Genomic DNA, 13,797 nt, shown 5'->3' on the forward strand with positions numbered 1-13,797 from the left:
TGCAATGGGTGTCATCAGGTCAGGGTGGAGAGGGTGTCATCATGTCAGGATGGAGTGGGTGTCATCAGGTCAGGATGGAGTGGGTGTCATCAGGTCAGGATGGAGTGGGTGTCATCAGGTCAGGATGGAGTGAGTGTCATCAGGTCAGCGTGGAGTTGGTGTCATCAGTTCAGGGTAGAGTGTGTGTCATCAGGTCAGGTTAGAGTGTGTGTCTTTAGGTCAGGATGGAGTGGGTGTCATCAGGTCAGGGTGGAGCATGTGTCATCAGGTCAGGTTGGAGAGGGTGTCATCATGTCAGGATGGAGTGGGTGTCATCAGGTCAGGATGGAGTGGGTGTCATCAGGTCAGGATGGAGAGGGTGTCATCAGTTCAGTGTGGAGTGGGTGTCATCAGTTCAGGGTGGAGTGTGTGTCATCAGGTCAGGTTGGAGTGGGTGTCATCAGGTCAGGTTGGAGTGGGTGTCATCAGGTCAGGGTGGAGTGGGTGTCATCAGGTCAGGGTGCAGTGGGTGTCATCAGGTCAGGGTGGAGTGGGTGTCATCAGGTCAGTGTGCAATGGGTGTCATCAGGTCAGGGGGCAGTGGGTGTCATCAGGTCAGGGTGGAGTGGGTGTCATCAGGTCAGGGTGGAGTGGGTGTCATCTGGTCTGGTTGGAGAGGGTGTCATCAGATCAGGGTGGAGTGGGTGTCATCAGGTCAAGGTGGAGTGGGTGTCATCAGGTCAGGGTGGAGTGGTGTTGTCAGGTGACGTAGTAGTGAGTCAAGGGAGATAACTGTGACCTACCGGCTGAGATGTGATCCATGTGGAAGTTCAGTGGCATGGAAAGTTTCCTCATGTCAAATGTGTACAGGCTGCAACACAGAGATTACACATACAGGACAACTACATAGAAACACCTTCAGTGTCAACAGCTGGAGGACAGGTGAGATAAATGGCTTTGACTAATGATATTGAAGTTAGTGATATGTATTTTACTTATTGTTAGTGATTGGAGGACAGTGACAAGTGTCGTGGTTAGTGATTAGTGGACAATGACAAGTGTCGTGGTTAGTAACTGGTGCACGGTGACAAGTGTCGTGGTCAGCGACTGGTGGACAGTGACAAGTGTCGTGGTTAGTGATTAGTGGACAGTGACTAGTGTCGTGGTTAGTGATTAGTGGACAGTGACAAGTGTCGTGGTCAGTAATTGGTGGACGGTGACAAGTGTCGTGGTTAGCGACTGGTGGACGGTGACAAGTGATGTGGTTAGTGATTAGTGGACAGTGACTAGTGTCGTGGTTAGTGATTAGTGGACAGTGACAAGTGTCGTAGTCAGTGACTGGTGGACGGTGACAAGTGTCGTGGTTAGCGACTGGTGGACGGTGACAAGTGATGTGGTTAGTGATTAGTGGACTGTGACAAGTGTCGTAGTCAGTGATGGTGGACAGTGACAAGTGTTGTAGTCAGTGACTGGTGGACAGTGACAAGTGTCGTGGTTAGTGACTGGTGGACGGTGACAAGTGTCGTGGTTAGTGACTGGTGGACAGTGACATGTGTCGTGGTTAGTGACTGGTGGACGGTGACAAGTGTCGTGGTTAGTGATTGGTGGACAGTGACAAGTGTCATGGTTAGATACTGGTGGACAGTGACAAGTGTCGTGGTTAGTGACTGGTGGACAGTGACAAGTGTCGTGGTTAGATACTGGTGGACAGTGACAAGTGTCGTGGTTAGTGACTGGTGGACAGTGACAAGTGTCGTGGTTAGATACTGGTGGACAGTGACAAGTGTCGTGGTTAGTGACTGGTGGACAGTGACAAGTGTTGTGGTTAGTGACTGGTGGACAGTGACAAGTGTTGTGGTTAGTGACTGGTGGACAGTGACAAGTGTCGTGGTTAGATACTGGTGGACGGTGACAAGTGTTGTAGTCAGTGACTGGTGGACAGTGACAAGTGTCGTGGTTAGATACTGGTGGACGGTGACAAGTGTTGTAGTCAGTGACTGGTGGACAGTGACAAGTGTTGTAGTCAGTGACTGGTGGACAGTGACAAGTGTTGTAGTTAGTGATTGGTGGACGGTGACAAGTGTTGTAGTCAGTGACTGGTGGACAGTGACAAGTGTTGTAGTCATTGACTGATGGACAGTGACAAGTGTTGTGGTTAGTGATTGGTGGACAGTGACAAGTGTCGTGGTTAGTGACTGGTGGACAGTGACAAGTGTCGTGGTTAGTGACTGGTGGACAGTGACAAGTGTCGTGGTTAGTGACTGGTGGACGGTGGCAAGTGTCGTGGTTAGTGACTGGTGGACGGTGACAAGTGTCGTGGTTAGTGACTGGTGGACGGTGACAAGTGTCGTGGTTAGTGACTGGTGGACAGTGACAAGTGTCGTGGTTAGTGACTGGTGGACAGTGACTGGTGGACAGTGACAAGTGTCGTGGTTAGTGACTGGTGGACGGTGACAAGTGTCGTGGTTAGTGACTGGTGGACGGTGACAAGTGTCGTGGTTAGTGACTGGTGGACGGTGACAAGTGTCGTGGTTAGTGATTGGTGGACAGTGACAAGTGTCGTGGTTAGTGACTGGTGGACGGTGACAAGTGTCGTGGTTAGTGATTGGTGGACAGTGACAAGTGTCGTGGTTAGTGACTGGTGGACGGTGACAAGTGTCGTGGTTAGTGACTGGTGGACGGTGACAAGTGTCATGGTTAGTGACTGGTGGACGGTGACAAGTGTCGTGGTTTGTGACTAGTGGACAGTGACAAGTGTCGTGGTAAGTGACTGGTGGACAGTGACAAGTGTCGTGGTTAGTGACTGGTGGACAGTGACAAGTGTCGTGGTTAGTGACTGGTGGACAGTGACAAGTGTTGTAGTTAGTGACTGGTGGACGGTGACAAGTGTCGTGGTTAGTGACTGGTGGACAGTGACAAGTGTCGTGGTTAGTGACTGGTGGACAGTGACAAGTGTTGTAGTCAGTGACTGGTGGACGGTGACAAGTATCAGGGTCAGACTCACTTGTAGTCTTCGTTGGCCACTGTGAAGGTAAAGGCCTCCATGGGGTTCCAGGCGATGGCATTTGAACACATCTTGAGGATCACCTGCAGAGAAGAGAAAAGTCTCAAAGCAAGTAGTGCAGTGCTCAAACCCAAACACACAAGCTCAATTACAATAACTAAGAACAGAGGGAGCTGTTGGAGGACATGCGGTACTGTGTCGAGGTCAATGATGAAACACCCACCTTCCTGAGAGGAGAAGATCCTCTCATGTCGTACAGCAACACACTGCGGTCCATGCCAGTAGCCCCAAGCAGGTGTGTCTGTCAACATGAGACATAGATACTATGCAATGCTGTATGTGAACACACCAACCTCAACTGACAACCATCAACAGACAAACATGGACTGATCAACACACCCACCTCTACTGATCAACACACTCACCTCTACTGACAAACATCAACAGACAAACATGGACTGATCAACACACCCACCTCTACTGATCAACACACCCACCTCTACTGATCCACACATCCACCTCTACTGATCAACACACCCACCTCTACTGATCAACACACTCACCTCTACTGATCCACACACCCACCTCTACTGATCAACACACTCACCTCTACTGATCAACACACTCACCTCTACTGATCAACACAACCACCTCTACTGATCAACACACTCACCTCTACTGATCCACACACTCACCTCTACTGATCAACACACCAACCTCTACTGATCCACACACCCACCTCTACTGATCAACACACTCACCTCTACTGATCAACACAACCACCTCTACTGATCAACACACTCACCTCTACTGATCAACACACTCACCTCTACTGATCAACACACTCACCTCTACTGATCCACACACCCACCTCTACTGATCCACACACCCACCTCTACTGATCAACACACTCACCTCTACTGATCAACACAACCACCTCTACTGATCAACACACCCACCTCTACTGATCAACACACCCACCTCTACTGATCCACACACCCACCTCTACTGATCAACACACTCACCTCTACTGATCAACACAACCACCTCTACTGATCAACACACTCACCTCTACTGATCAACACACTCACCTCTACTGATCAACACACTCACCTCTACTGATCAACACACTCACCTCTACTGATCAACACACTCACCTCTACTGATCCACACACCCACCTCTACTGATCAACACACTCACCTCTACTGATCAACACACCCACCTCTACTGATCAACACACTCACCTCTACTGATCAACACACCCACCTCTACTGATCAACACACCCACCTCTACTGATCAACACACCCACCTCTACTGATCCACACACCCACCTCTACTGATCAACACACCCACCTCTACTGATCAACACACCAACCTCTACTGATCAACACACCCACCTCTACTGATCAACACACTCACCTCTACTGATCCACACACTCACCTTACTGATCCACACAACCACCTCTACTGATCAACACAACCACCTCTACTGATCAACACAACCACCTCTACTGATCAACACACCCACCTCTACTGATCCACACACCCACCTCTACTGATCAACACACTCACCTCTACTGATCAACACACTCACCTCTACTGATCCACACACTCACCTTACTGATCCACACACCCACCTCTACTGATCAACACACCCACCTCTACTGATCAACACAACCACCTCTACTGATCAACACACCCACCTCTACTGATCAACACAACCACCTCTACTGATCCACACACCCACCTCTACTGATCCACACACCCACCTCTACTGGGTTAAACTTGACATGCTTGATGCTATCGATGCCCCAGTTGAATGTTCGGATTGGTTTTGATCTTGTCTCATCCCATATGTCAACTTGATCTCCGCTTGTTGCGAAGATATTTTCTGACCAGTGGTGGTCCAGGCATTGGAACATTGTCTGCACAACAGACAAAACAGTCAGAACTGAAATAACTGGATCAAATCTAAACTGGTACAAAACTATTCTACTTTTATTCTATTCTAATAGTAGTGTATTGCTACATCAAACTATCGCTGCAGGTATATACAAAAGTCACACTGTATCGCTACATGTATGTACTATAATAATAATAGGTCATATATATTGCGCATATTTCAAAAGACACAGGAGCATGCTCAAAGTGCTATTAATACCCCGGTCACTGGATCAGTGTGCGCTCAACACTCATTCTCAGCTCCCTTGGGAGTATACAACCCAAGCTGCCTGTGAGGCACTAGAAGGTTAACAACTATTGACATCTCTTCCTACAGGATGCCCATTCAGTGCTGGGTGAACAGACGCACATCGCGAACAAAGTCACTTCCCCAAAGAGACGCCACATGGGGCAGGACTATAGCCCTAGCCATAGCCCACTGTATCACTACATGTATATATACTACAGTTAAACTGTATTGCTACACGTATATACTACAGTCACACTATCGCTACAAGTATATACTACAGTCACACTATTTATACTCAACAACAAAAGTTCCTGTGATACCAATGTTTTAGTGTATTTTTCAAACAAGTAAAGTTTGGTTTTCAATATTGTAGTACATGTATGGAATCAAGTCACAAAAACGCAACTGCTACAGAAAAGCATGCATTTCACTACCCAAGAATGGGTATAAAAACCTGTGCATTAACTGGGTTCTATATGCATTGTTGAGCATCGTGCTGACAACAACCACTAAGAAAAACAACAAAATTACGCAATTATTCAACATTATGAAATGCTACGCTTGTCCAAAAATGAGTGTGTGCGAGCCATTGGTATACTTCAAGCAGGATCAAGTCAACGTGATGTTGCAAGACAATTTAACGTCCACAGAAACACCATTTGGTGTTTATGGCAATGTTGGCAACAGATGAATGCAGTCAGAGACCATCCTCGGAGTGGCAGGCCACACGTAACCAATAATTGCGAGACAACTGGATTCGAACAACACACGAAATCGATTCCAGCCAGGAACAGTGACTCAAGAAGCATCCCTGGTCTTTGACGAATATCTTCACAAACCGTATGTCGCCGCCTCAGGTGTGCAGGGATTGTCGCCAGAAGACCTGCCAGACATCCCATTTTGACAGGAAACCGTCGTCAAGCACGTCTACTGTGGTGCAGACAGTGTCTGAGCTGGATGGCAGACTGTATCGCTACATGCATATACTACAGTCAAACTCTATTGCTACATGTCTATACTTCACACTATCGCTACATGTGTTGAGGACCCAGTGACACTGCTCACCTTCCCCAGGATGATGTTTAAGGGCTCCTCTTCTACTCCCCCTTCCGCCGTCATCTGCCACTGCTTGATGGTGCTGTCTGCCCCGCACTGACAACACACAGTTCAGGGGGTGGTTAGTATCACACAGCAGATCATAAATAGTCACAAGTTGTCACACAAGAGATCATAAATAGTCACAAGTTGTCACACAACAGATCATAAATAGTCACAAGTTGTCACACAAGAGATCATACATAGCTTTTTCTAAAGACACATGACTGTCCAACATTCCCACCAACAACACCAGTGTCCACAAGGCCTTCTAAGTGATGTCATGGCGACCTGGGTTAGGTTTGTCAGCAATATTCCGGCCATGTGACAAACTGTGAGGTAGGAAGAATAGGATATGAGAACAGGAGAAAGCCATAACGCACTAGTGTAACCATGGTTACATACTGTAAAGAAGTAAGGCTGTGAGTGATGACAGTCGAGTCCGTGGACGAAGCCCTCGTGTGCTTGAATGGTGGTCGCACAGTCACGTTTGGCCAGATTCCACACCCGGACCTGAAGCAAACAAACACAAACATCTACAACAGAAAGAGAGTTGGGGATTTTACTAAAATCCTCTAATTGTTAACTCTACTAATGTGACGTATCTGATAAACGTAGCATCATGATTCAATAAATATACAAATAGTAAGCTGTTTACGTAGATGTGGGATTCATTTCTGATCAAAACGCTTGTATTGTACAGCTCATGTGTGTTGTATTACAGTTCATCTGTAAAGTAGTGTACAGCTCGTGTGTAAAGTAGTGTACAGCTCGTGTGTAAAGTATTGTACAGCTCGAGTGTAAAGTAGTGTACTGCTCGCGTCTAAAGTAGTGTACAGCTCGCGTCTAAAGTAGTGTACAGCTCGTGTAAAGTAGTGTAAAGCTTGTGTGTAAAGTAGTGTAAAGCTCTTGTGCAAAGTAGTGTACAGCTCGCGTCTAAAGTAGTGTACAGCTCGTGTCTAAAGTAGTGTACAGCTCGTGTAAAGTAGGGTAAAGCTTGTGTGTAAAGTAGTGTAAAGCTTGTGTGTAAAGTAGTGTACAGCTCGCGTCTAAAGTAGTGTACAGTGCTTGTGTAAAGTGAGGTGAAATTGGGTTAAACGTCGCGTCCAAGATTATTGCACTTATATAGCGACGTGCATGCACGTGTATGTGTGTGTGTGGCTGCTTGTACTAGTCCGGACTGATGCCGATTTATAGTGCTAGCTCACTGAGATACCATGCCGCAGTTTAACATGAATACCCCACTCAGACACAGTATACTGACTCCGAGCCGACCAGTCCTTGTTTTAGCCCCTTAATGCCGAGCGCCAGACAGGGTAACAACAAGTACAATCTTTTAACGTCTTTTTGTATGACGCGGCCCGGGATCGAACCCTGGACCTCCCACTCTCCGGGCGGACGCTCTACCACAAGACCACAGAGGCGGTCTTGTGTAAAGTGGTGTACAGCTCGTGTGTAAAGTAGTGTACAGCTCGTGTGTAAAGTAGTGTAAAGCTCGTGTGTAAAGTAGTGTACAGCTCGTGTGTAAAGTAGTGTACAGCTCGCGTCTAAAGTAGTGTACAGCTCGTGTAAAGTAGCGTACAGCTCATGTGTAAAGTAGTGTACAGCTCATGTGTAAAGTAGTGTACAGCTCATTTGTAAAGAAGTGTACAGCTTGTGTGTAAAGTACTGTACAGCTCATGTGTACAGTAGTGTACAGCTTGCGTCTAAAGTAGTGTACAGCTCGTGTGTAAAGTAGTGTACAGCTCGTGTGTAAAGTAGTGTACAGTTGTGTGTACAGTTGTGTGCAAAGTAGTGTACAGTTGTGTGTAAAGTAGTGTATAGTTGGTGTGTAAAGTAGTGTACAGTTCATCTGTAAAGTAGTGTACAGCTCGTGTGTAAAGTAGTGTACAGCTCGTGTGTAAAGTAGTGTACAGTTCATCTGTAAAGTAGTGTACAACTCGTGTGTAAAGTAGTGTATAGCTCCTGTGTAAAGTAGTGTATAGCTCGTGTGTAAAGTAGTGTACAGCTCGGGTGTAAAGTAGTGTACAGTTCATCTGTAAAGTAGTGTACAGCTCGTGTGTAAAGTAGTGTACAGCTCGTGTGTAAAGTAGTGTATAGCTCGTGTGTAAAGTAGTGTACAGCTCGTGTGTAAAGTAGTGTATAGCTTGTGTGTAAAGTAGTGTACAGCTCGTGTGTAAAGTAATGTACAGTTGTGTGTAAAGTGGTGTATAGCTCGTGTGTAAAGTAGTGTACAGGTCGTGTGTAAAGTAGTGTACAGTTGTGTGTAAAGTAGTGTACAGCTCGTGTGTAAAGTAGTGTACAGCTCGTGTGTAAAGTAATGTACAGTTGTGTGTAAAGTGGTGTATAGCTCGTGTGTAAAGTAGTGTACAGGTCGTGTGTAAAGTAGTGTACAGTTGTGTGTAAAGTAATGTACAGCTCGTGTGTAAAGTAGTGTACAGTTCATCTGTAAAGTAGTGTACAGCTCGTGTGTAAAGTAGTGTACAGCTTGTGTGTAAAGTAGTGTATAGCTCGTGTGTAAAGTAGTGTACAGCTCGTGTGTAAAGTAGTGTACAGTTGTGTGTAAAGTAGTGTACAGCTCGTGTGTAAAGTAGTGTACAGTTGTGTGTAAAGTAGTGTACAGTTGTGTGTAAAGTAGTGTACAGCTCGTGTGTAAAGTAGTGTACAGTTGTGTGTAAAGTAGTGTTCAGTTGTGTGTAAAGTAGTGTATAGTTGGTGTGTAAAGTAGTGTACAGCTCGTGTGTAAAGTAGTGTACAGCTCGTGTATTGAGTTGTAAGAGTTCGGTTGTAATGAATACCTCGCCATCACAGGAGCCAGACAGAAGTGTGGAGACGCTGCTTGGATGTTTGCACAGTCGGGTCACACCATCACGATGGCCGTCTAATGACCCGAGGAAGGGTTTGGCGAACACACGCTCCAACTTGGTGGCGTTCACAGCTCGGACATACTCACGTCCAGTTTCAAACGGGTGAAGGCTGGGGTCATAATTTCTAGGCACTGAAACATGGTCATATATCACATCTATTATATTCAAACATCACCCTAGTTTAGTACTAATGGACATTTATGGAAACTGTCCAAACAATACTGTCCACATCATCTACTCAAGTTGTAGACACCCCTAACTACATAATGGTTTATTCTTCACAACATTAGACACCACTAACAATATAATGGTTTATTCTTCACAACATTAGACACCCCTAACTACATAATGGTTTATTCTTCACAACATTAGACACCACTAACAATATAATGGTTTATTCTTCACAACATTAGACACCCCTAACTACATAATGGTTTATTCTGCACAACATTAGAAACCACTAACTACATAATAGTTTATTCTGCACAACATTAGACACCGCTAACTACATAATGGTTTATTCTGCACAACACAAGACACCCCTTACTACATAATGGTTTATTCTGCACAACATTACACACCCCTAATTACATAATGGTTTATTCTGCACATCAATAGCCACCCCTAACTACATAATGGTTTATTCTTCACATCAATAGCCACCCCTAACTACATAATGGTTTATTCTGCACAACATTAGAAACCACTAACTACATAATGGTTTATTCTGCACAACATTAGACAACCCTAACTACATAATGGTCTATTCTGCACAACACAAGACACCCCTAACTACATAATGGTTTATCCTTCACCTCAATAGCAACCCCTAACTACATAATGGTTTATTCTGCACAACATTAGACACACTCAAATACATAATGGTTTATTCTGCACAACATTAGATACCCCTAACTTCAAAATGGTTTATTCTGCACAACATAATACAGCCCTAACAACAAAATGGTTTCTTCTGTACAACATTAGACACCCCTTACTACATAATGGTTTATTCTGCACAACATTAGATACCCTCAAATACATAATGGTTTATTCTGCACAACATTAGAAACCACTAACTACATAATGGTTTATTCTGCACAACATTAGACACCCCTAACTACAAAATGGTTTATTCTGCACAACATTAGACACACTCAAATACATAATGGTTTATTCTTCACATCAATAGACACCCCTTACTTCATAATGGTTTATTCTGCACAACATTAGCCACTCTCAAATACATAATGGTTTATTCTCCACTACACAAACACCCCAAACTACTTAATGCTTTATTCTGCGCAACATTACACACCCCTAACTACATAATGGTTTATTCTACACAACATTAGACACCCCTCACTACATAATGGTTTATTCTTCACATCATTAGACACCCCTAACTACATAATGGTTTATTCTGCATAACATTAGACACCCTCAAATATACTGAACAACAAAAGTTCCTGTGACATTGAATAAGATTTAATGCAAAGTTATGTTTTAACCAAATCTGAAACAACTTCGGTTTGGAACAGATAAAAGACTCCTGTAAGTGTTCAAATGGTTTAATTTGCCATACTGACTTCAGAAAATGCATGATTTCATAAAAAAAACATGAACATGCCAAAATGTCAATTTACAAATCAATAGCGTGTGTGTCCAACTCTGATTGCGATGCAAGCAACACATCTTCGTCTCATGGAATGGACCAGGCGTCGCACAAAGTCCTGTGAGATATCTGTCCACATCGCGTCGATCCATCTCATCCCACATGTGCTCGATTGGTGAGAGATCAGGGGAGCGAGCCGGCCAGGGGATGACATTCACGTTGTTTTGTTGAAGTGATTCCTGAACAAGTCCAGCAATATGAGGCCGGGCGTTGTCATGTTGAAAGGTTATGTCTGGGCCATGACGAGGCAAAAACGGTAGAACAACAGGGCCGATGATCTCGTCGCTGTAGCGCTTTCCATTGAGATTTCCCTCTACCACTATCAAACAGATCCTCTGTCTTGCTTTAAACCCAACCCATACCATAACGCTGCCGCCCCTGACATGACACAATGATTGACGTAACGTTCACCTCGACATCGGTACACTCGAATCCGTGCATCGCTGTGGCTGAGGTGAAAACGAAACTCGTCAGTGAATACAACTTGTCCCCACTGCATGGCCGTCCAGCGTAGACGCTGTCTGCACCACTGTAGACGTGCTAGACGGTGGTTTCCTGTCAAAATGGGATGTTTTCTGGCCACAATCCCTGCACATCTGAGGCGGTGACGTACGGTTTGTGAAGATATTTGTCGAAGGCCAGGGATGCTTCTTGCAGTCACTGTTGCTGGCAGCAATCCATTTCGTAGGTGTGTTTTTCAAATCCAGTTGTCTCGTCAATTATTGGTTACGCCTGCCACTCCGAGGATGGTCTCTGACTGCATTCCTCTGTTGCCAACGTTGCCATAAACACCAAATGGTGTTTCTGTGGACGTTAAACTGTCTTACAACATCAAGTTGACTCGATCCTGCTTCAAGCATACCAATGGCCCGCAGACGCTCTTTTTCAAATCCTTTCATGTTTTTAATCAAGGTGCTCTGATCTCGTGATCTCGTGAGGGTTGTTTGCTCTAATTGCTGTCTAGAGCCATGGTAGAGACTACAGCTCTGATCTCGTGAGGGTTGATTGCTCTAATTGCTGTCTAGAGCCATGGTAGAGACTACAGCTCTGATCTCGTGAGGGTTGTTTGCTCTAATTGCTGTCTAGAGCCATGGGAGAGACTACAGCTCTGATCTCGTGAGGGTTGATTGCTCTAATTGCTGTCTTGAGCCATGGTAGAGACTACAGCTCTGATCTCGTGAGGGTTGATTGCTCTAATTGCTGTCTAGAGCCATGGTAGAGACTACAGCTCTGATCTCGTGAGGGTTGTTTGCTCTAATTGCTGTCTAGAGCCATGGGAGAGACTACAGCTCTGATCTCGTGAGGGTTGATTGCTCTAATTGCTGTCTTGAGCCATGGTAGAGACTACAGCTCTGATCTCGTGAGGGTTGATTGCTCTAATTGCTGTCTAGAGCCATGGTAGAGACTACAGCTCTGATCTCGTGAGGGTTGTTTGCTCTAATTGCTGTCTAGAGCCATGGTAGAGACTACAGCTCTGATCTTGTGAGGGTTGATAGCTCTAATTGCTGTCTAGAGCCATGGTAGAGACTACAGCTCTGATCTCGTGAGGGTTGATTGCTCTAATTGCTGTCTAGAGCCATGGTAGAGACTACAGCTCTGATCTTGTGAGGGTTGATTGCTCTAATTGCTGTCTAGAGCCATGGTAGAGACTACAGCTCTGATCTCGTGAGGGTTGTTTGCTCTAATTGCTGTCTAGAGCCATGGTAGAGACTACAGCTCTGATCTTGTGAGGGTTGATTGCTCTAATTGCTGTCTAGAGCCATGGTAGAGACTACAGCTCTGATCTTGTGAGGGTTGTTTGCTCTAATTGCTGTCTAGAGCCATGGTAGAGACTACAGCTCTGATCTCGTGAGGGTTGTTTGCTCTAATTGCTGTCTAGAGCCATGGTAGAGACTACAGCTCTGATCTTGTGAGGGTTGATTGCTCTAATTGCTGTCTAGAGCCATGGTAGAGACTACAGCTCTGATCTCGTGAGGGTTGTTTGCTCTAATTGCTGTCTAGAGCCATGGTAGAGACTACAGCTCTGATCTTGTGAGGGTTGATTGCTCTAATTGCTGTCTAGAGCCATGGTAGAGACTACAGCTCTGATCTTGTGAGGGTTGTTTGCTCTAATTGCTGTCTAGAGCCATGGTAGAGACTACAGCTCTGATCTCGTGAGGGTTGTTTGCTCTAATTGCTGTCTAGAGCCATGGTAGAGACTACAGCTCTGATCTTGTGAGGGTTGATTGCTCTAATTGCTGTCTAGAGCCATGGTAGAGACTACAGCTCTGATCTCGTGAGGGTTGTTTGCTCTAATTGCTGTCTAGAGCCATGGTAGAGACTACAGCTCTGATCTTGTGAGGGTTGATTGCTCTAATTGCTGTCTAGAGCCATGGTAGAGACTACAGCTCTGATCTTGTGAGGGTTGTTTGCTCTAATTGCTGTCTAGAGCCATGGTAGAGACTACAGCTCTGATCTCGTGAGGGTTGTTTGCTCTAATTGCTGTCTAGAGCCATGGTAGAGACTACAGCTCTGATCTTGTGAGGGTTGATTGCTCTAATTGCTGTCTAGAGCCATGGTAGAGACTACAGCTCTGATCTCGTGAGGGTTGTTTGCTCTAATTGCTGTCTAGAGCCATGGTAGAGACTACAGCTCTGATCTCGTGAGGGTTGTTTGCTCTAATTGCTGTCTAGAGCCATGGTAGAGACTACAGCTCTGATCTTGTGAGGGTTGATAGCTCTAATTGCTGTCTAGAGCCATGGTAGAGACTACAGCTCTGATCTTGTGAGGGTTGATAGCTCTAATTGCTGTCTAGAGCCATGGTAGAGACTACAGCTCTGATCTTGTGAGGGTTGATAGCTCTAATTGCTGTCTAGAGCCATTGTAGAGACTACAGCTCAGATCTCGTGAGGGTTGATTGCTCTAATTGCTGTCTAGAGCCATGGTAGAGACTACAGCTCTGATCTCGTGAGGGTTGATTGCTCTAATTGCTGTCTAGAGCCATG

At 45.4% G+C, this 13,797-nt stretch overlaps 1 protein-coding gene across 1 annotated transcript in view; it reads right to left on the reverse strand.

The window, feature by feature from the left end:
• The window catches only part of LOC124126547 (DDB1- and CUL4-associated factor 13-like), a 42,124-nt gene that overhangs the window by 21,170 nt on the left and 7,157 nt on the right, over window positions 1-13,797 (reverse strand). The window contains exons 2-8 of the mRNA XM_046490012.2: window positions 9,070-9,269; window positions 6,677-6,784; window positions 6,242-6,328; window positions 4,755-4,910; window positions 3,207-3,284; window positions 2,984-3,066; window positions 783-850 (exon numbers count right to left, since the gene is read on the reverse strand). Coding sequence (XP_046345968.1) covers window positions 783-850; window positions 2,984-3,066; window positions 3,207-3,284; window positions 4,755-4,910; window positions 6,242-6,328; window positions 6,677-6,784; window positions 9,070-9,269 — 780 coding nt within the window. The remainder of the gene's footprint in view (window positions 1-782; window positions 851-2,983; window positions 3,067-3,206; window positions 3,285-4,754; window positions 4,911-6,241; window positions 6,329-6,676; window positions 6,785-9,069; window positions 9,270-13,797) is intronic.

Source organism: Haliotis rufescens, unplaced genomic scaffold (genome assembly GCF_023055435.1).
Source record: "Haliotis rufescens isolate VD_foot unplaced genomic scaffold, xgHalRufe1.0.p SCAF_1, whole genome shotgun sequence".
Lineage (NCBI taxonomy): Eukaryota > Metazoa > Mollusca > Gastropoda > Lepetellida > Haliotidae > Haliotis > Haliotis rufescens.